The sequence below is a fragment of the Dendrobates tinctorius genome, unplaced genomic scaffold (genome assembly GCF_039654945.1).
Source record: "Dendrobates tinctorius isolate UK_male_01 unplaced genomic scaffold, ASM3965494v1 ptg000003l, whole genome shotgun sequence".
Lineage (NCBI taxonomy): Eukaryota > Metazoa > Chordata > Amphibia > Anura > Dendrobatidae > Dendrobates > Dendrobates tinctorius.
Window position 1 is genome coordinate 85,101,606 of NW_027361671.1, and position 20,128 is coordinate 85,121,733.

Consider the following 20,128-nt stretch of genomic DNA (forward strand, 5'->3'; position numbering starts at 1 on the left):
CGATTTCCGCCCGGGTTAGCTGAATTCGGACTGTAAGACGGACCCCCATTTGACATTAATTTTTTTCCCCTATTTTCCTTCTGAAAATTTAGGGTGCGTCTTCTGGTCCAGTGCGTCTTATAGTCCGAAAAATACGGTAAATAGTATAAAGATGAAAATAATAATGAGTAAAGGAACCTAATGAATTAATACACTCAAACTATCTGCCTACCAAAATCTCATTAGGAATGCTCTTTGCACGGTTGTCTCTGGAGGACTCGGCAGATTTAAGAGGGCTGGAGATCCATCGCTTTGAACGTTCATCGTTTGTTTCTCTATTTATACATTTTCTTTCAAGCTCCTCTTCTTCATCTGTAGATGGTCCGCTAAAGTCAGGGTATCTTAAAGAAAAATGATTAGTACGTAGAATAAGGTGAAAGGGTGATACAATGCAATTGCCATGTACAGGTCAGATCAAGATATTCTCTGTATTTCAAAACTATTTTTGCATCAGACAGGCATGGCTAAATACTGCACTGTGTGACAATCTTTAGCAATAAAAACTAAATACATATAGGAGCTGACCTGCAGTACCCAGGAAAGGCCACGAAATGGTGTATGGAGTTGCAGTATTCAACCCCATCTACATAAGGCTGCTGCTGACGCTGGTAAGAATGGATCTGTAGAGGTGCAAGGTTCCAAAAGCCAAAGGATCTGATATTGAAGACCTTTTCTTAAAGAGGTATTCTCATCTCCAAGATCCTAACCCAATATGTAGTAGGCGTAATAATAATAAAACCAAAAACCTCAATTAGAAATGTAGTATAGCTCTTCTGATTCACTATGTTACTTACCCTATGCTCCTATTTTGCAGTTTAGATTCAGGTAAGGGTGTGACATCCCAATCTTTGAGCTGAGTATATAAAGCTTCCCATGTGCTGTGTGTCCATATTTGGGACCCGATCCTGCTCTGCCCTCATTTATATTGATATCACTATGACGCATGGTAACGTTTAAGTACTAGAGGTTAGGACCATCCCGACTTGGGTTCACCTTGATGCTGGTGGAATGGCTTTCATTTTTTTTTTTTTTTATTAAAAACGATGTTTACCAAGTACCCTGTGTCATTTAAGTGCACTATTGCTTTTACTTACAGCAGGATAAATTTTCATTTTTATTTTGTTTCGGTCTTAGGATTTGTCTGTTTAATGTCCAGTGTGAGCATGCTCCTATTTTGCATGCATACCAACTGACACTCCAGTTCATTTTTTTCGGTTTGTGTTCACTATTAAACCAATCACATTTGGGGGCATGGCTTGGACATGGAGCTGTGAGGCTGCATCTCTGCTGAGCTCCAGCGTGCCTGAGGCCCCTGCAGCGATTAATCAGCTATATCTAGCTCCACTCACCCGTCGTTATGAAGGGCAAGACTGGTCTCCGTTCCCACGCACCCAGAGAGCTTGCTGCGGGTCCCGGAGGTGCCGGAATAGCCAGATATATGTCGGCCCAGGGAGGCGCGGGAAAGAGAACGGCGCCCTCGGCAATGGTGGAGGGGGAAGGTGCCTCCCCTGCGCGGCTGAATGCACATGGACGCCCTTCGCCTGGGACCACGAGCACGCAGAAGACTGGAGCTGTAGCAGGGAATGTGCTGGATGGGGGAGGTAGGACTGCTGCTCCTGTGACCAGCCGTTCACCACAGATGCAGACAGGAGGGAGCCTGGCACAAAGCATGGGAGAGGTGAGAGCTGCGTCCTGCCCCCCATCCCCCGGTCAGACCATAACACAGGCTGAGCAGGCTGAGGACAGGTCTCCTCCTATATTACAGCCCTACCAGACCCAGATAACAGAAGTGGTCCCTTCACTGTCATCAGGGGGATATGAAAGTGGGGCTTCTCCCTGTCTGGTGTCCCAAGACAGTGTCCCCGCCACCAATACATCTCATGGCCCCCCTGCACAAGCTCCTTCTAGACCTGTGGGCCCTGATGATTCCATAAATGCTTCAGAGCTGAGAGCGCAGCTGAGTGCCATCCCCACCAGGGCCGATATGGAGGGCTATATTCAGCGCCTGGAGGCGGTGTGCAGGGGTGAAATAGGGTCCCTTAAGGAGGACGTGTCCCACCTTACTACTAACGTCTTGGATCTACACTCTTGGAACTTTTGGATCTACACTCGGAGTCTTTTAATATGGTCCTAGATATGCTGGAGGACTCTGAGAACAGGAACCGGAGGAATAATATCAGGCTCCGTGGGATCCCTGAGTCTGTGGCCCCACGTGACCTTTCCTCGGCCCTTCACGGCATTTTTAATTCGCTCTTAGGGAAACCATCCACTGAACACATTGAAATTGATCGAGCTCATCGCTCGCTAGGGCCAAGGAACCCCAACACATCTAAGCTGAGGGACGTCATATGCAGGATCCACTACTTCCAAACTAAGGATGACATCATGCGTAAGGCGAGGGACCACGATGCTATAGACTATAATGGATCTGATATTCTTCTTCTGTCTGATCTCTCACGCTTCACCCTGGCCAAACGGAAGGCTCTACGTCCCCTCTTGGAGATGTTGCGGGAAAATAGGATCCCCTATAGTTGGGGCTACCCATTCCAATTGCAAGTATGCAGTGATAAGGGTCTGACAACTTTGAGATCCCCGTCGGATCTCCGGAACTTCACCACTGCTCTGGGCTTACCCATGGTTGCGCTGGGGGACTGGCCTCGCCTCAGTGCGTCTGACTTATGGGGACTGCGCCGCGATGGAGGACCTCCTGCTGGGACTATGGGAAAGAGGAAGCGGAGCTCCCGCCGGAGACATGGATCCGTCACTCAGGCCGACGACACTTGATCATCTATCCTAGATTATATGTTTTCTATTGTCTCTTTGTTCCTCCTGCAGTACCCCTGCATATTGTCGGGCTCCCAAGAGGAGTCTGGTCGTAACTTTGCTCAAGTTTGATTAATGCAGGGGGACAGGAGCCATGTTTGGTAGCGGTTTCATTTTCATCAGATTCTATCTGGGACTCTTTAACGGAGCTCCCAGCATAGCCTATTTTACACTGTTTATGAATGGTTTCCTACTCCGATGGGCACCCCAAATGATGTGCTTATCTGTTGTATTACTTTATAATTCCACTAAATATATCCTAGGCTGACTAACGCTACTCTTTCTCCTAAATTTAGCACTCGGAGATGCCCCTTCGGAGACCCGTTCCGACTGTGTTCACTTCTGCAAATGTATCTGGTTTATGACTCGTCCTGTTGTATTTGTTAATATTGTTTATATTGACAGGTCTACAGACCTATGGGGTGGAGTTTGGATTTCTTTTTTTTTTTTTTGCTGCAGGGGCTTGGCTGTTGGCTGCTTGCTCTTTGCCCAATCACCTCCCCACTAGGGTGTGTCTGTGACACTACTCAGAGTTTTCTCTGATATTGTCCTTTACACCAGAGGTCTAGTGGCCTCTTGGTCTTCCCTTTATTTCTTTTTTCTTTTCGGTCGGTTCATTGTCCTCTGGCTGAACTACTCTCTTTCCTTGGTGCTTTACTTTTACTATCTCTATCTCTTCCCACTACCCACCCCCCTGACCTGATTGTGCCACCTGTGGGCCCGATAGTTCATATGGCATCCCTACAACTCTGCTCCCTTAATGTCAGGGGGTTTAATGTCCCCGAAAAGTGATCGAAGGTTCTATACGGTATGCATAAGCAACGGGTTGACATACTTCTGCTGCAGGAGACGCATTTCCGATCAGACAGAATTCCTACGCTTAGCCATAAATACTACACACAGTGGTTCCATGGAAGTAATTCTTATTCCAAGTCTAAACGAGTCAGCATTGCATTACATAAGTCTCTACAGGCTCAGGTTGTCGCCTCTAAGACGGATTCTGGTGGTCGATATGTGTTTCTGAAGCTTAAAATCGCCCACGATCTGTTCACCATAGCTAACATTTATCTCCCCAATCAAGACCAGGTCCTAGCATGCAAAAAAGTACTTGCGGGACCTATCTGCTTTTGCGGAGGGCTACGTGATCATGGGAGGGGACTTCAATATGGTGTTGGACCGCGCTATGGATTCCTCTTCGGGCAGGTCAGCGGTGTCCCCCTCGCAGATGGAGAGACTACGTCGGGCCCTGACGGACTCAAGGTTGGTGGATGTCTGGAGGTTACTGCACCCCACTGCCCGGGATTATACCTATTTTTCCACAATACACAATTCCAACAGTAGATTAGATTATTTTTTGATCAGCCACGGGCTCCTGTCTTTTGACCCTAGGTCCGACATCGACACGATGTTATGGTCGGACAATGCCCCGGTCTTGCTCTCCCTGCGGTTGCCGAGTCTCGTTCCGAAGGAATGGACCTGGTCCTTAAATCCTGGTCTCCTTGGAGATCCAACGTGTCAGGCGGCCGTGCGAACAGCAATCTCAGACTTTCTAGATTTTCACAAACACGACCCTACGGCTATTCCGCATCAATGGGAAGCTTTGAAAGGAGTCATACGGGGGGTATTTATACAACAAGGGGCCAGACTGAAAAGAGAGAGGGAAACTAATATAATGGGTTTGTTGACTCGTGTCCAAGCTTTGGAGACAGACCATAAACGGACTAGAGATGCTGGTGTGCTGACTGATCTCCTCCGGGCGCGCTGTGAGTTGAGCACCTTGTTAGACGCGACGTTAGCACGACAGAGGGACCGCTTCCGTAAATTTTTGTACAAATATTCTGATAAACCTGGGAGAGCCCTGGTGAGGTTTCTGCATCCCCGTGCCCCTACCACTTATATTCCTACCATGAGATCTGCTACGGGTGAACTGGTCCATTTTCCTGGGGAGATTGTGGACTCGTTCAGAGCATATTACGACTCTCTTTATAATTTAAATAGCCCGTTGTCTGATATGTCCCCCCCCCCCCGAGTTTCAAGCACGGGTGGATGATTACATCCGGGATACTGGGCTCCCGCCTATGTCGGTGGAGGAGTCTGAGACCCTGGAGAGCCCTCTTTCAGAGCAGGAGGTTCTCGACACAATAAAATCCTTAGCTAATGGTAAGAGTCCTGGCCCGGATGGATTTTCCGCTGCCTTTTATAAATTGTTTGCGAACTCCCTGGTCCCCTTCATGATCAAACTGTTTAACTCTATCTCGGCCAGCTGTCCCTTTGCCCCCCAAACGCTGATGGCTACAATCACCGTGATTCCTAAACTGGGTAAAGATCCCCTATTATGTGCAAGTTATAGGCCCATATTCCTTATTAATGTAGATGTGAAGGTATTCGCAAAAGTGTTAGCTGGTAGACTGAACCCTGTTCTCCCTGGGTCCATCCATAATGATCAGGCGGGCTTTGTGCCTCACAGGGAGGCCAGGGATAACACGGTGAAGACGTTGCTTCTGACTTCGTACATGCGCACAGGAAAGGTACCAGCATGCTTATTATCCATTGACGCTGAGAAGGCGTTTGACCGCCTAGGTTGGCAATTTCTGCGTGCTTCTCTGCAGCAACTAGGAGTAGGTCCTAACATGATGGAGAGGATTTTTGCTCTATATCATAGACCTACAGCCCGTCTCAGAGTTAATGGCACCCTCTCCCTGCCCATTAATATAAGGAACGGGACCCGACAGGGTTGCCCCCTCTCTTTTACTCTATATCCTCGCGATGGAGCACCTAGCAGTGGCATTACGGAAGACACCCGATATTGAGGGTTTGCGGATTGGTCAACATGAGTTTAAGATATCCCTATATGCGGATGACTTACTGCTATACATTACCAACCCGACTGTGGCCTTTCCTGTACTTCTCCGAGAGTTCCGTAGGTTTGGGGAGGTCTCAAATTTTAAAGTCAACTACTCCAAGACGGAGGTGCTCAATATCTCCTTGCCTAATGATCTGGTTTCTCAGCTCCAGACGTCCTTTTCTTTTAAGTGGAAGACGGCCGCCTTGAAATATTTAGGAGTCTTAATACCTGCTGACATTAACGCAACATATGCTCTGAACTATGTCCCGCCCCTGCGGAAAACTCTCTTGGACCTTAAACGATATAGCAGACCTCAGCTATCTTGGTTCGGACGGGTAGGAGTGATCAAGATGGAAATCTTGCCCCGATTCCTCTATCTTTTTCAGACAGCTCCAGTGCAGGTCCCGGATTGCTTTTTCAGGCGCCTGCAATTGGCTATCAATAGCTTTATTTGGGGAACTAGGAAACCGCGGACTCGGTTCTCGGTACTAGTCAGACCCAAGACTAAAGGGGGGGTAGGCCTCCCTGATTTTAAACGTTATTATCAGGCAGTCTTGCTCTCTAGGATAGTCGATTGGAGGTTTGGCGATGCTCATAAACAGTGGGTGTTCTTGGAGAAACTTTTATCGCCCTCTTCTTTGTATTGGCTACCTTGGCTGGGGGGATCTGACGCCCGCCTGTGTCAAGTTATGCTCCACTCACACAGGTTGTTCTGAGGTTCTGGGACAGAGCCTACGTGAAATTACGCCTGACTTCTCGATTGAGCAGATTGAGTCCCCTTTTTGACAATCCGGCCTTTCCCCCAGCAATGAATAGATCTACGTTTTTGTGTTGGTCGCGACCTGACGAGGTGGTACTGAGTCAGGTGAGGGATAAACTTGCGGGGCTCTCCGATGTGCGGGGGTTGCGAGGCCCTGGTCAAACGGCGCCGCTGTCCTGGCTGGAGTTTCTGCACTTGCGGAGCTTCCTTCTCAGTATACCATTAGGGGCGCCGACGCCATTTGAGTCTCTGATGCTCCCTACCGAGGGTCCATCTCATGTGGTTTCGGTGCTCTATGGCCTGGTCTAGAACTCACTTCCCTCTACTACACTCGGCTTCATGGAGGCTTGGGAGAGGGACCTGGGGATCACCTTTTCTGAGGCGGATAGTTTAAAAATTTTCACTCTTGCACAAAAGATGACAATGTCCAGTCAGTCGCAGGAGAGGAATTATAAATTACTGACGCGCTGGTATAGATGTCCCACACTTCTCCATAGGAATAACCCGGAGACCCCGGATGCCTGTTGGAGATGTGGATCCGCCGCAGGCTCTGTGCTTCATGTTTGGTGGTCCTGTGGTCTCCTGCAACCCTTCTGGAGCTCGGTGTTTGATGCCTTTCATCTGATGACTTGGGTCCGCCATGAGCCCTCCCCCCAAATTGCCCTACTGTCCCTGATTCCCAATTCGATAGCTTTGGTTAAAAAGGGGATTCTAAGATTCTGTTTAACGGCTTCCAGAGCGGTTATTTCTCGGCATTGGAGGTCCACTGAGGTTCCCTCCACGGAGGAATGGATATCTGAAATGGAGAGACTTCATCGTCTGGAGTCAATGGTGGCAGGTGGCGGTGGTGACGGTGATGTTGCATGTGAACAGGGGCGCACCTGGTTCCTCTGGCAATCCTTCAAGGAGAGCGCGGGGTTCCTGAACTGGCTACGTACATATTCACAACTCTCAATTCGTGGACACTGATGCTATTGGGTCCCCTTTAACCCTCTCCCTCCCTACTCCCCTTTTTTCCTATTCCACCCCCCCTTTTTTTTTTTTTTCTCTCTCTTCTCTCTTTTTATCTTGCTTTCCTTCTTCTTCTATCTCTATAACTGCTTTTCTTACAGGTTATTTACTTTGTTTATAAGGTTCATATCTGGAGATGTTTCTCAAGATAACAAGCATGTATCCTATATATGCCTGAGTCCTTGTTTGGCTATAAGTGTGCTGCTTTTACAGAGATTTAATGTTTAGCCTTGGACATGGTAAATGGCTCTCTGTACTGCTTTTACTGTTTAAAACTTCAATAAATATATTTACTGAAAAAAAAAAAAAACAATCACATTTAAACTCATGCGTAATAGTAGTCAGTACACAGCTCATTTACAGGGATTGTGATTAAACTTCATTTAAACTTTGGCTGGACCTTTCCAAAACTTTGAACAGCTAGAGTCCAGACCAGAATCCAAATGAAAATCTGTGGGTTGACCTGAAGAGGGTGCTGTACACAAAAGATACCCTCACAATCTGACAAATTTGGAGCACTACTACAAGTAAGAGTGGGCAAACATTGCCAATTGCAGATGTGTTATACTGACTCCTACCCAAAAAAAAAAAACTGAATACTGTCATAGATTCACAGGGTAATTCTGCAAAATATGAATTTAAGTGTATGCATATTTATGGAATCATATTATTTTAGTTCTTTATTTTTCTTTTTCCACCCGAAAAAATGTCAGTTTATCTTTCATTGAATTTGTGCATATTATGGGTCACATTAAAGGTGGAAAAAGGTCTGAAATTATTCTTCTTGGTATGATTTATCTCACATGAGAAGAAAACAAACATTTTAATGTGTAATTTTTATATCCACAGTAACTGTTGTGAAATAACACTTTAAGGAACACTTTTCTCTACTACATAATATAATATTCTTGCAAAAGTAAATATTAAAAGAAAATATGTAAAAAAAAATTGTGTAAGCCATACCTTCCGGAGCTACTCCTACTGCGTGTAAATCTTCTGGTTTTGTGACTGGCATCTGTTAGGAAAAAAAATAAAAATAAAACACGTGTATACACACACGAACACATACAAACACACTGTGAAATAAGTACTGAACGCGTCACAAATTTTCTAATGTATTTCTAAAGGTACTCTTGACATGAAATTCTGACCATTTGTCGGTAACGACCCATCCCATCCACACAGGCAAATAAATCAAACCATAGTGTCTATAAATTTATACAGTGGCATGTAAAAGGCTGAGCACCAATGGTCAAAATTACTGTTATTATGAGCAGGACTAAAAACACATGTGACATGCACACATATGAACAAGTCGGTAGGACACTGTTCATACCACCCACTGACTCAAACACAAACAGAGAGCACAGAATGACAATTGTGCAGAAATATCCTGCAGTAAAACATATACCAGTAGTCAGCAAGTGCTGATAAAAAGATGATAACAAAATACCCTGTATTTGTTATCATCTTTTTATCAGCACTTGCTGACTACTGGTATATGCTTTACTGCAGGATATTTCTGCACAATTGTCATTCTGTGCACTCTGTTTGTGTTTGAGTCAGTGGATGGTATGAACAGTGTCCTACCGACTTGTTCATATGTGTGCATGTCACATGTGTTTTTAATCCTGTTCATAATAACAGTAATTTTGTTTCTGTTATTATGAACAGTAGTTGAAGATGAAATAATCTCTAAAAGGGCTAAAGTTAATGATGATACATTTCATTTGTATTTTAGGCTAAAGTATATATACAGGTGCTTCTCACAATTAGAATATTATCAAAAAGTTAAGTTAATTTCTTCAATACAAAAAGTGAATCTCATATATATAATATAGAGTCACTAGCTATAGAGCCCAGAGTTGCCCGGGCATAGTAACCAACTGTGGTTAGTTATAACAAATTATAATGATTATATTGCACATAAAAACATTTCACATCATATATTCAACACTACAGATTTACAACACAAACTAACTAAACGATTACCCAAGTATTGATAGTATTTTAGTATTTTATTTTCAACTCATTCAAGAGCCTTTTGATAAACAACATTTTTGGTTTTTCCTTTCGGTGCAAAGATGAACAGATTTTTGGCAGTTCCAACTCTTGAACAGACCACGTAAAGTTGACCATGAGAAAAGCATGGAGATTGCAAATCGATCCCTACTACTTTCAAGGACTGTCCCTGAGCATTGTTAATGGACATTGCAAATAGCAGTTAAACTGGAAACTGGAGGCGTTTAAAATAAAAAAACAAATCAGATGGAATCAGTGGAAATCTCGGAATGAAAATGTCCTCTCCTTTGGCACATCCTGTTTCTGAGCTGTGTTAGCCCTATTGTCACGAGGACCCGTCCTGTGTGACACGACCCACAGGTCGGTAACTAAAACAACAAAACTGGCACGTGTAACTGTCCTGTGTGACACGACCCGCAGGCTGGTAACTGAAACAAGACACGGAGGAAGGGGAAACAGTTACAACGGTGGGCCCTGCGATAGGGAACGAGGACGTGGAGACCTCATTCACTCCCGAGTTAGTGTCCCTCACACTCCTAACGTTCCCTATACAGGCTCCTCACCTGTCGCCAAGCCGGATACCTGTCACCCTCGCACACCCTACACCTATCCCTTGCTAGGGAGCTGGGTGGTGCAGGCACTGGCCCCACCGCTGTACTAATACACACCAGGGAAAAATACAAACAGGGGAAACACCAAAAAAACTTATCTTGCTCTGCTGCAGCACCAGGCAGCAGAGTGCATCACCGGATTAACTTTTCGCAGTGGCTCGACACCTCAGCCAGCTGCCACCTTCACCATCTCACTCTGCTGCGGACACCAGGCAAACAGAGTTCAACACCAGTTTCAGCAGTGGCTCCAACCTTCAAGCCAGCTGCTAACTTCACCAGGTTTCTGCAGTGGCTTCACACCTCAGCCAGCTGCTCCCTTCACCGTGATTGGAATCCCAAAAGGACGCTATCACCAGCACCAGCTCATAGACCATGTGACCCTATATAGGAAAAGGGAATGGTTAAATGATAAGGGGCCAAAAAGCTGCTATAACCCCAGTGACCACCGGGGGCAAAAGGCAAAGAAAACATCAAGTGCAATGACACTTGTGGCCACAGGGGGCAAAAGGTAACCAAAGCAACTATTAGGATGCAATGACACCCGTGGCCACCGGGGGCAAAACTAACCTTAAGCCAAAGGCTTGAAGGAAAAAAAAAAAGGTTTAAATGCGTTAATCCAGAAGTTGACACGGCTCCAAGAATTGGATCGTGACACCTATCCTGTGTGATGTCTGCTGAGCTGTGTACCTAATCCTCTCCTGTGTGATACTTTCTGCTGAGCTGTGTATCTAATCCTATCGTGTGTGATACTGACTGCTGAGCAGTGTATCTAATCCTATCCTGTGTGATACCGTCTGCTGAGCCGTGTATCTAACCCTATCCTGTGTGATACTGACTGCTGAGCCGTGTACCTAATCCTATCATGCGTGTTACTGACTGCTCAGCCGTGTATCTAATCCTATCCTGTGTGATACTGACTGCTGAGCCATGTATCTAATCCTATCCTGTGTGATACTGACTGCTGAGCTGTGTATCTATTCCTATCCTGTGTGATACTGACGGCTGAGCCATATGTCTAATCCTCTCCTGTGTGATACTGACTGCTCAGCTGTGTATCTAATCCTATCCTGTGTGATACTGACTGCTGAGCCGTGTATCTAAACCTATCCTGTGTGATACTGGGCTCCCCCTGAAGTCCGTGTCAGAGGGTGGTCTGTGTTAGCACGGTAATAAATTGTGTTATTTCCAGCTTTACAGAAGGACGATAACACTATAGAAATGATAAGAATAATAGGCAAAACTGTTTGGTGAATTAGAACGTGTGGGGTTAAAATTTCGCCTCACAACATAGCCTATGACGCTCTCGGGGTCCATATGTGTGACTGTGCAAAATTTTGTGGCTGTAGCTGCGACGGTGCAGATGCCAATCCTGGACATACACACATACATGCATATAAACACACACACACACATTGAGCTTTATATATTAGATTACAGAGTGATCTATTTCAGGTGTTTATTTCTGTTAATATTGATGATTATGGCTTATGTCATGATCCCAGTGCAGGTTTTTGAGATGCACACCTGGGGTTAATGTCTGGAGCTCGGTGCAGGTTTTGACCTGCACACCTGGGGTTAATGATTGTGGTCTCTTTCTGGTTCTGGGAGAGCTTCTTAAACCCCTGGGAAGCTTCAATCCCTGCCAGTTATACTTTTGCCTTTGGCCTAGTGTGCTGACCCCTGTGTGCCTGTTTGTTGCTATAGCTTGTTTATATAGTTCTGACCCGGTTCTGTTTCCCGTTGTGAGTTTGCCTGTTGATTTTGTACTGCGTTATTATCTCTGTGTATGACTCATTGCCTGTGACCTGACTACTCTCTGCTCGCCCCTCTTGTACCTTTGCAGCTATCTCTGTGTGTGACTCATTGGCTACGTCTTGATTATTCTCCCTGTCTATGCCCCCTGATAACTTTCCTAGCAGGGTAACTGCGAGACAGTTATCTTGCAGCTCCTAGCTCTGTGGAGTTTAGGCCAGGCCCCTAGCAGTCACGTGCTTCAGGTCCTGCGGCTCTGAAATACGCATCTACTCGGCTGCTGCCCGCTCCACAGGTATCTTTGAGCACTGTTCGCTTTACTCAGGACACGCGCACTTGCTCAGTGAGCAAGTTCAGTGCGGTGTTCCTGACAGCTTACAGCCAATGAAAACCTAAAAGTCATTATCTCAGTAAATTAGAATACTTTATAACACCAGCTTGAAAAATTATTTTAAAATCCGAAATGTTGGCCTACTGAAATGTATGTTCAGTAAATGCACTCAATACTTGGTTGGGGTTCCTTTTGCATTAATTACTGCATCACTGCGGCGTGGCATGTAGGCGATCAGCCTGTGGCACTGCTGAGGTGTTATGGAAGCCCAGGTTGCTTTGATAGCAGCCTTCAGCTCGTCTGCATTGTTGGGTTTGGTGTCTCATGTTCCTCTTGACCATACCCCATAGACTCTATGGGGTTAAGGTCAGGTGAATTTGCTGGCCAATCAAGCACAGTGACACTGTTGTTTTTAAACCAGGTATTGGTGTTTTCGGCAGTGTGCCAAGTCCTGCTGGAGAATGGAATTTCCACCTTCAAAAAGCTTGTCGGCAGAGGGAGCATGAGGTGCTCTAAAATATCCTGGTAGACAGCTGTGCTGACTTTGGTCTTGGTAAAACACAGTGGACCTACACCAGCAGATGACATGGCTCTGAAAACACATTGGACTACTGAGCCACAGTCCAGTTCTTTTCCTCCTTGGCCCAGGTAAGACGCTCCTGGAGTTGTCTGTTGGTCATGAGTGGTTTGACACAAGGAACGGGACACTTGTTGCCTATGTCCTGGATACATCTGTATGTGATGGCTCTTGAAATGACTCCAGCAGCAGTCCACTCCTTGTGAATCTCCCCCCAAATTTTTGAATGGCCTTTTCTTAACAATCCTTTCAAGGCTGCAGTTATCCCGGATGCTTGTGCACCTATTTGTAACACACTTTATCCTTCCACCCAACTTTCCATTAATATGCTTGGATAGAGCACTCTGAACAGCTAGCTTCTTTAGCAATGACCTTTTGTGGCTTACCCTCCTTGTGGAGTCTGTCAATGACTACCTTCTGGACATCTGTCAAGGTAAGCAATCTTCTCCATGATTGTGGAGCCTACTGAAGCAGATTAAAAGCCCTTTTACATTTAGCGATGCACCAGCGATCCGACCAGCGATACGACCCGGTCAGGATCGCTGGTGCATCGCTAAATGATCGCTAGTGAGCTTTCACACAGAAAGGTCTCACAGCGATGCAGCAGCGACGCAACGCATGATACTCACCTTTCACACACAGCGATCCTGACGTCCTCCCGCCCACGTCCAGCGTCGCTCGTCGTCACAGCAGGAAGCCTCAGTAGGAAGCAGACGACGAGAAATGGAGCCGCCCGATCTCGCGCGATCGGCTCCCCCGGTCGGAGATAAGTATCACACATAACGATATCGCTAGCAATATCGCTATAACGTCACAAAATCAGTGACGTTTTAGCGATATTGCTAGCGATATCGCTATGTGTAAAGCCCCCTTTAGGGACCCTTTTAAACGCTTAGGGAATCTTTGAAGGTATTTTTTGTTAATTATTCTAATTTACTGAGATCATGACTTTTGGGTTTTCATTGGCTGTAAGCCATAATCATCAATATACACAGAAATAAACACTTGCAATAGATCACTCTGTTTGTAATGAGTCAATATAATACATGAGTTTCACTTTTTGTATTGAAAAACTGAATTAAATTAACTTTTTTCCCCATTGGGGACAGTGATGATAATGTATGTAAAGTGCTGTCGAATAAGATAGCGCTATATAAGCAAAGAATAATAAATAAACTTTCAGCATCCCCATATCATTGTTGAGGATATACTGACCTGAAATTGCAATTGATCACTGTACTAAGCTTGGTGCTGTTATGTATTCATGTACTGATCTTGGTGCTGGTGATGCATTCATGGGCTAACGGTGGTTCTGAGCACATATTCTTGTACTGATGTTTGTGCCGGTGATGTATTCATGGGCTGATGGTGATTCTGGGCATGTGTTCATATACTGATGGAAACAGTGATTTGTTCTATATACTGCAATACCATGGTATTGCAGTATATAGTGCAAGCAATCAGATGATAATAGGTTAAGTTCCATAAGGGAACTAAATAATAATGAATGAATATCTTAAGAGCAAAACTCAAATAAACAATTATGGAAATTGTGACATTTCAATTTTTGCCTCAGGAAGCAGAAAAGCTACAATGGACCCTGGAGATGATTACTGCACAAATCATGGATAATTATATTTTAAGAAGTATTATTTTTTTTTCTTTCTATCAAGGGGGAGTGACTAAGGCATGGGGAGGGGGGAGGCATTTCAATTTCCTCCTGAGGCAACAAAAAAGTTTTTGGAATGTTTAAAAAAAAATGAACATTTAACTTTTTTTCACAAAAAAAATCAGTTCAGGTCCAATTTTTTTTACTTTCCCAAGGGTAACAGGAGAAATGGGACCCCAAACATTGTTGTGAAATTTGTCCTGAGTACGCTGATACCCCATATGTTGGGGTAAACCACTGATTGGGCGCATGGCAGAGCTCAGAAGGGAAGGAGCGCCGTTTGACTTTTTCAACGCAGAATTGGCTGGAATTGAGATCAGACGCCATGTCACGTTTGGAGAGCTCCTGATGTGCCCAAACAGTGGAAACCCCCCCAATTCTAACTCCAACCCTAACACACCCCTAACCCTAACAGGAAAATGGAAATAATTACATATTTTTTAATTTTATTATTTTTCCCTAACTAAGGGGGTGATAAAGGGGGTTTGATTTACTATTTGTGGCGGGTTTTTATGTTTGGCAGATGTCACACGCTAAAAGACGCATTTGATTGCAAAAAATAGTTTTTGCATCACCACATTTTGAGAGCTATAATTTTTCCATATTGGCCCACCGAGTCATGTGAGGTCTTATTTTTTGCAGAACGAGTTGACGTTTTATAATGGTACCATTTTCGGGCACATGACATTTTTATACTGTTCCGTGTGTGGTAAAATTGATAAAGCAGTTTTATTCTTCGGGTTAGTACGATTACAGTGATACCTCATTTATTTCATTTTTTTATGTTTTGGCGCTTTTATACAATAAAAACAATTTTATATAAAAAATAATTATTTTTGCATCATTTTACTCTGCGAGCTATATCTTTTTTATTTTTTTGCTGATGACGCTGTATGGCGGCTCGTTTTTTGCGGGACAAGATGTCGTTTTCAGCGGTGCCATGTTTATTTATATCTGTCTTTTTGATCGCGTTATTCCACTTTTTGTTCAGCGGTATGATGATAAAGCATTAGTTTTTGTCTTGTTTTTTTTTTTCAAGGTGTTCACTAGTAGGATAGTCTTATAGGGTGGGTCGATACGGACACGGCAATACCAAATGTGTACTTTTATTGTTTTTTTTTTATTTACATAAAGAAATGAATTTATTGGGGAATATTTTTTTTCCTTTATTTAGGAATTTCTAAAAAATTATTTTTACACATGTTAATTTTTTTTTTACTTTTTTACTTTGTCCCAGGGTGGGACATCACTATATAGTGTCAGATCGCTGATCTGACACTTTGCACAGCACTGTGTCAGATCAGCGATCTGACAGGCAGTGTAGGAGACAAGCCACCTCCCTGCAGGACCCTGCGGCCATCTTGGATTCGGGGGCCTGCAGGGAGGAGGTTCTCGGAACAATGCGATCACATCACGTAGTTCTGAGGGTCTCAGGGAAGCACGCAGGGAGCCACCTCCCTGCGCGATGCTTCCCCATACCACCGGAACACTGCGATCATTTTGATCGCTGTGTGCCGAGGGGTTAATGTGCCGGGAGGGGTCCCTGACCACTCCTGGCACTTAGTGCTGGGTGTCAGGTGTGATAATCAGCTGACACCCGGCCGCGATCAGCTGCGCTCCCCCCGTGAGCGCATCTGATCGCGATGACTTACTATCCCATCCATGGTCATATGGGCCCGGGTCACCTGGACAGGATAGTACCTTCATATGTCAGAAAGGGGTTAACATCCCATTTAGTCTGTGAATAATGTTGAGCGGGACATCAATCAACTAAATAGTGGGCATGATTGGAGAACATCAATGACTGCTCAGTGCTGTGCCCTTTTTCGATGACTGGTAGAAAGCAAGGCATAACTTGAAGCTCATTCTCCACAATGCAAAATCTCCCACAGAGAGTCTCATAGTACTGGTTTGCTCATATGGGCCAAGGGACCTTTTGGACCCCACAAGGACTGGGTGCGACTGCATTCCCTGCAGCCACTCTAGTAGAACCCCTGTTTAAAAGAAATTTGAATGCTGGCAATAGCCAATTTATATTGTAAAACAATGTAACCTCGCACCTCCATTGCCGTTGTTCATAGCTTTGCGGATGTGATCCCTTACTCTTTCTGTCGTCACAGAGTCCAAATCACTGTCAACAGTTACGGTATCAAAACTCATCAAAGGAACACCTTAAGGTAAAAAAAGTCACAGTTATTACAACTCTCTTTTCTGAAATTAGTAATACATTACCTTAACATAGGCTTGGTAACCAGTGTGATAAGCTATGGAGGTGGCCATGAAGTTTTTATTCATTTGGTTGACTATCCATCAATATTTTGGGTAATATATACCAGTCAACAAAATGTAGGCATGTTGGAGTGGAATACCCAGCATATATTACCATCCATCTGCAGCATGCTACATACAGGTGCTTCTCACACTTAAGTGGAGTGTGTCAATGACTGCCTTCTGGACATCTGTCAAGTCAGCAGTCTTCCCCATGATTGTGGAGCCTACTGAAACAGACTAAGGAACCATTTTTTTTTTAAACATCATTTTTATTGATTTTGTAATGAAGTTGCATATTACAAGTTATAAACGTTGCATTGAATTGTTACAAAGAACATATTTAAACATGCTTATCACCTAAGCCTGAATAGAAGCAAAAATAAACTTAACAAATATAAAATTATCATACCCCTTTACGTCCACATTTTCAAAGATTACATTGACTGAAATCAGACACCTTATCTCCAGCTCCACCTTATCGTCCATATAGCCTCATATAACACATTTCAGTTTACCCAGATTACCACTCAAATCCTCTAATAGATACCAATCCGAATCCACAAAGGCGCTCATCAAGTCTTGATTTTCTCTGGTGGTCAGTGACGTTTCTATAAACACTCTCCATTTTTAAAAAAGATGGATTTTTGGTTCTTACCGTAAAATCTCTTTCTTGGAGCCTTCATTGGGGGACACAGAATACCATGGGTGTATGCTGCTGCTGCTAGGAGGCTGACACTATGCAAAAACAAGAAAATTAGCTCCTCCCCGGCAGTATACACCCACCGACAGGCACCAAGCACCTCAGTTTGTGCTTAGTGTCTGTAGGAGGCGGACCGGGATCTCCCCAGATCCGCAGTTATTAATCCAATTTTTCCTTTCAGGGTTTAGTTTGAACTTTTTAATCCTTTCTTCTTTTATCTTTTAGGTTTTTTCCGTTGGGAAACAGGGTATACTTATCACCCTGATTTCCTATATCATGCGGCTGAGCGAGCAGTGTGGTGTCACCCACATCGCAACTCTCAGTACCGCAGGCAGGACTTTTCCCTATCACCTTCCGGTGATAAGGGTTGTGGACAGGTGGCTGGTCCTTGCCGAATCCCCCTCCTCACCCCTCTCTCGGGACAGGGCTGAGAGGAAGACGGCGATCGCAGGTGGTTCAAGCCGTCTTCTGCAGGATGCGGGTACAGAGGACTCCCTTCCCCCCAGCGGCCTGCCGTTTCCCCGTGGGCCCCTGTGGTCATCCTCTTCAGGGACGTCAGGTAAGTGCCTGTACGTTCCCTCCGGCCCCGCATAGGCTTCAGTGCATGGGAGAAGTTGGACCTTGGGATTACATGTCCACAGTTTTTGAATCTCCCGCCCTTTCTGCCTGCCGCGCGCTCACACAGCTGTTTGCGTCCCTTCCCTCCCCCTTTTCTAGTCAGGGAGACTCTGGGGATCCCTTCACTCACCGCAGCAGCGTCGCAAGCAGGGGACCGCTGTCATATTGCTTCCTGAGCGCGGTATGTCGGGGTAGGCATGGGGCTGCGGCGCCGTCACTTTTACTTTCACTTTCCCCTCAGCGAGGGGAATTTCTCTGCTCCCTCCTCCCTTCCTGAGCGCGCTCTTTTCAGCGCGCCTTTTCTAGCCCTCAGTTGGTGAAAAAGCAGTAGGAGAAGCAACGAGAAAAACTCGAACCATATGTACCAACCCAACAAGGGACTCTAAGACCCAACACGGTACAACTGAAACAGGGAGGGTGCTGTGTCCCCCAATGAAGGCTCCAAGAAAGAGATTTTACGGTAAGAACCAAAAATCCATCTTTCTTTATCGCCTTATTGGGGGACACAGAATACCATGGGACGTCCCAAAGCAGTCCCAAGGGTGGGAACAGCAAAAAGGAACGAAAGTAACCGAAAGGCTCAGGTCGGCCGGTGAGCCACCGCCGCCTGCAGAACCTTCCTACCAACCACAGCATCAGACGAAGCCTGGGTATGAACCCTGTAGAACCTCGTGAAGGTGTGCAAAGATGACCAGGTTGCAGCCTTGCAAATTTGCATGGCCGAGGCCTGGTGACGAGCAGCCCACGAAGCCGCCACAGCCCGGGTGGAATGAGCTCTTACTCCCGGAGGGGGCCGCTTTTCCTGAAGACGATACGCTTCCAGAATGGTAGAACGAATCCAGCGAGCGATTGTGGATTTGGAAGCCGGAAGGCCCTTCTGGCGACCTTCAGAAATGATCAGCAAGGAATCGGACAGACGAAAGGAAGAGGTCCTGGCAAGATAGACACGCAGGGCTCTAACTAGGTCCAGTTTGTGGAGAGACTTCTCAAGAGGATGAGATGGAGCCGGACAAAAAGAAGGAAGGACGATATCCTCATTGATATGGAAAGCGGAAACCACCTTTGGAAGAAAAGAAGGAACGGGCCTGAGGACGGCTTTGTCCTGATGGAGAATGAGGTAAGGGGAACGACATGACAAGGCCGCCAATTCAGAAACTCTTCTGATGGATGAAATGGCGATCAAAAAGGTGACCTTCCAAGAGAGAAGGGACAAAGGAATGTCCTGGAGAGGCTCGAACGGTGCCTTCTGGAGCGCGCTAAGGACGAGGTTGAGATCCCACGGGTCTATTGGCGAACGATGAGGAGGAGCCACGTGGGAAACCCCTTGTAGAAAGGTCTTGACCTGTGGTAGAGAAGCTAGCTCTCTTTGGAAGAGGATAGAGAGAGCGGAAACCTGGCCCTTGAGCGTACTGAGGGACAGACCCGCGTCTAACCCAGCCTGAAGAAACCCCAGGATAGACGGGATAGAAAAAGACATTGGGAAGACTCTTTTATCATCGCACCAACGGAAAAAAGCCTTCCAGTACCTATAGTAAATGCGGGAAGAGGCTGGTTTCCTGGCTCTGATCATAGTTTGAATAACCTGACTGGACAGACCTGATTCCTTCAGAATTGCGGTCTCAATGGCCATGCCGTCAAATTCAGAGACTGAGAATTCTCGTGGTAAAGGGGGCCTTGCGAGAGAAGGTCTGGACGGTCCGGAAGCCTCCAGGGAACGTCCGCGAGCATGTTGACCAGTTCCGCGTACCAAGGCCGTCTTGGCCAATCTGGAGCGACTAGAATCACTGGTACGCCTTCCGATTTTATCTTTTTGACCACCCGAGGGATCAATGCCAGAGGCGGGAACAGATACGGAAGTTGAAACTGGGACCACGGAGTCACCAGTGCGTCGCATGCGACGGCTAGAGGGTCCCTGGACCTGGCTACGAACTGCGGCACCTTGTGGTTCATCCGAGATGCCATGAGATCGACATCCGGGGTGCCCCAACGGTCGCATATCTGAGAGAAAACCGCGGGGTGCAGGGACCATTTGCCGGACGCTAGGCCCTGGCGACTCAGAAAGTCGGCTGCCCAATTTTCCACCCCTGGAATATGGACGG

General features: G+C 45.8%; 1 protein-coding gene across 5 annotated transcripts in view; it reads right to left on the bottom strand.

The window, feature by feature from the left end:
• Positions 1–20,128, bottom strand: part of LOC141066693 (uncharacterized) — a 169,966-nt gene that overhangs the window by 98,633 nt on the left and 51,205 nt on the right. For 3 of the 5 annotated variants that reach the window (XM_073558001.1, XM_073558026.1, XM_073558009.1), the window contains 3 exons: positions 16,501–16,611; positions 8,442–8,493; positions 212–380 (listed from right to left, as the gene is read on the bottom strand). In XM_073558001.1, coding sequence (XP_073414102.1) covers positions 212–380; positions 8,442–8,493; positions 16,501–16,611 — 332 coding nt within the window. The remainder of the gene's footprint in view (positions 1–211; positions 381–8,441; positions 8,494–16,500; positions 16,612–20,128) is intronic. The other 2 variants (XM_073558017.1, XM_073558037.1) reach the window with 1 other exon arrangement.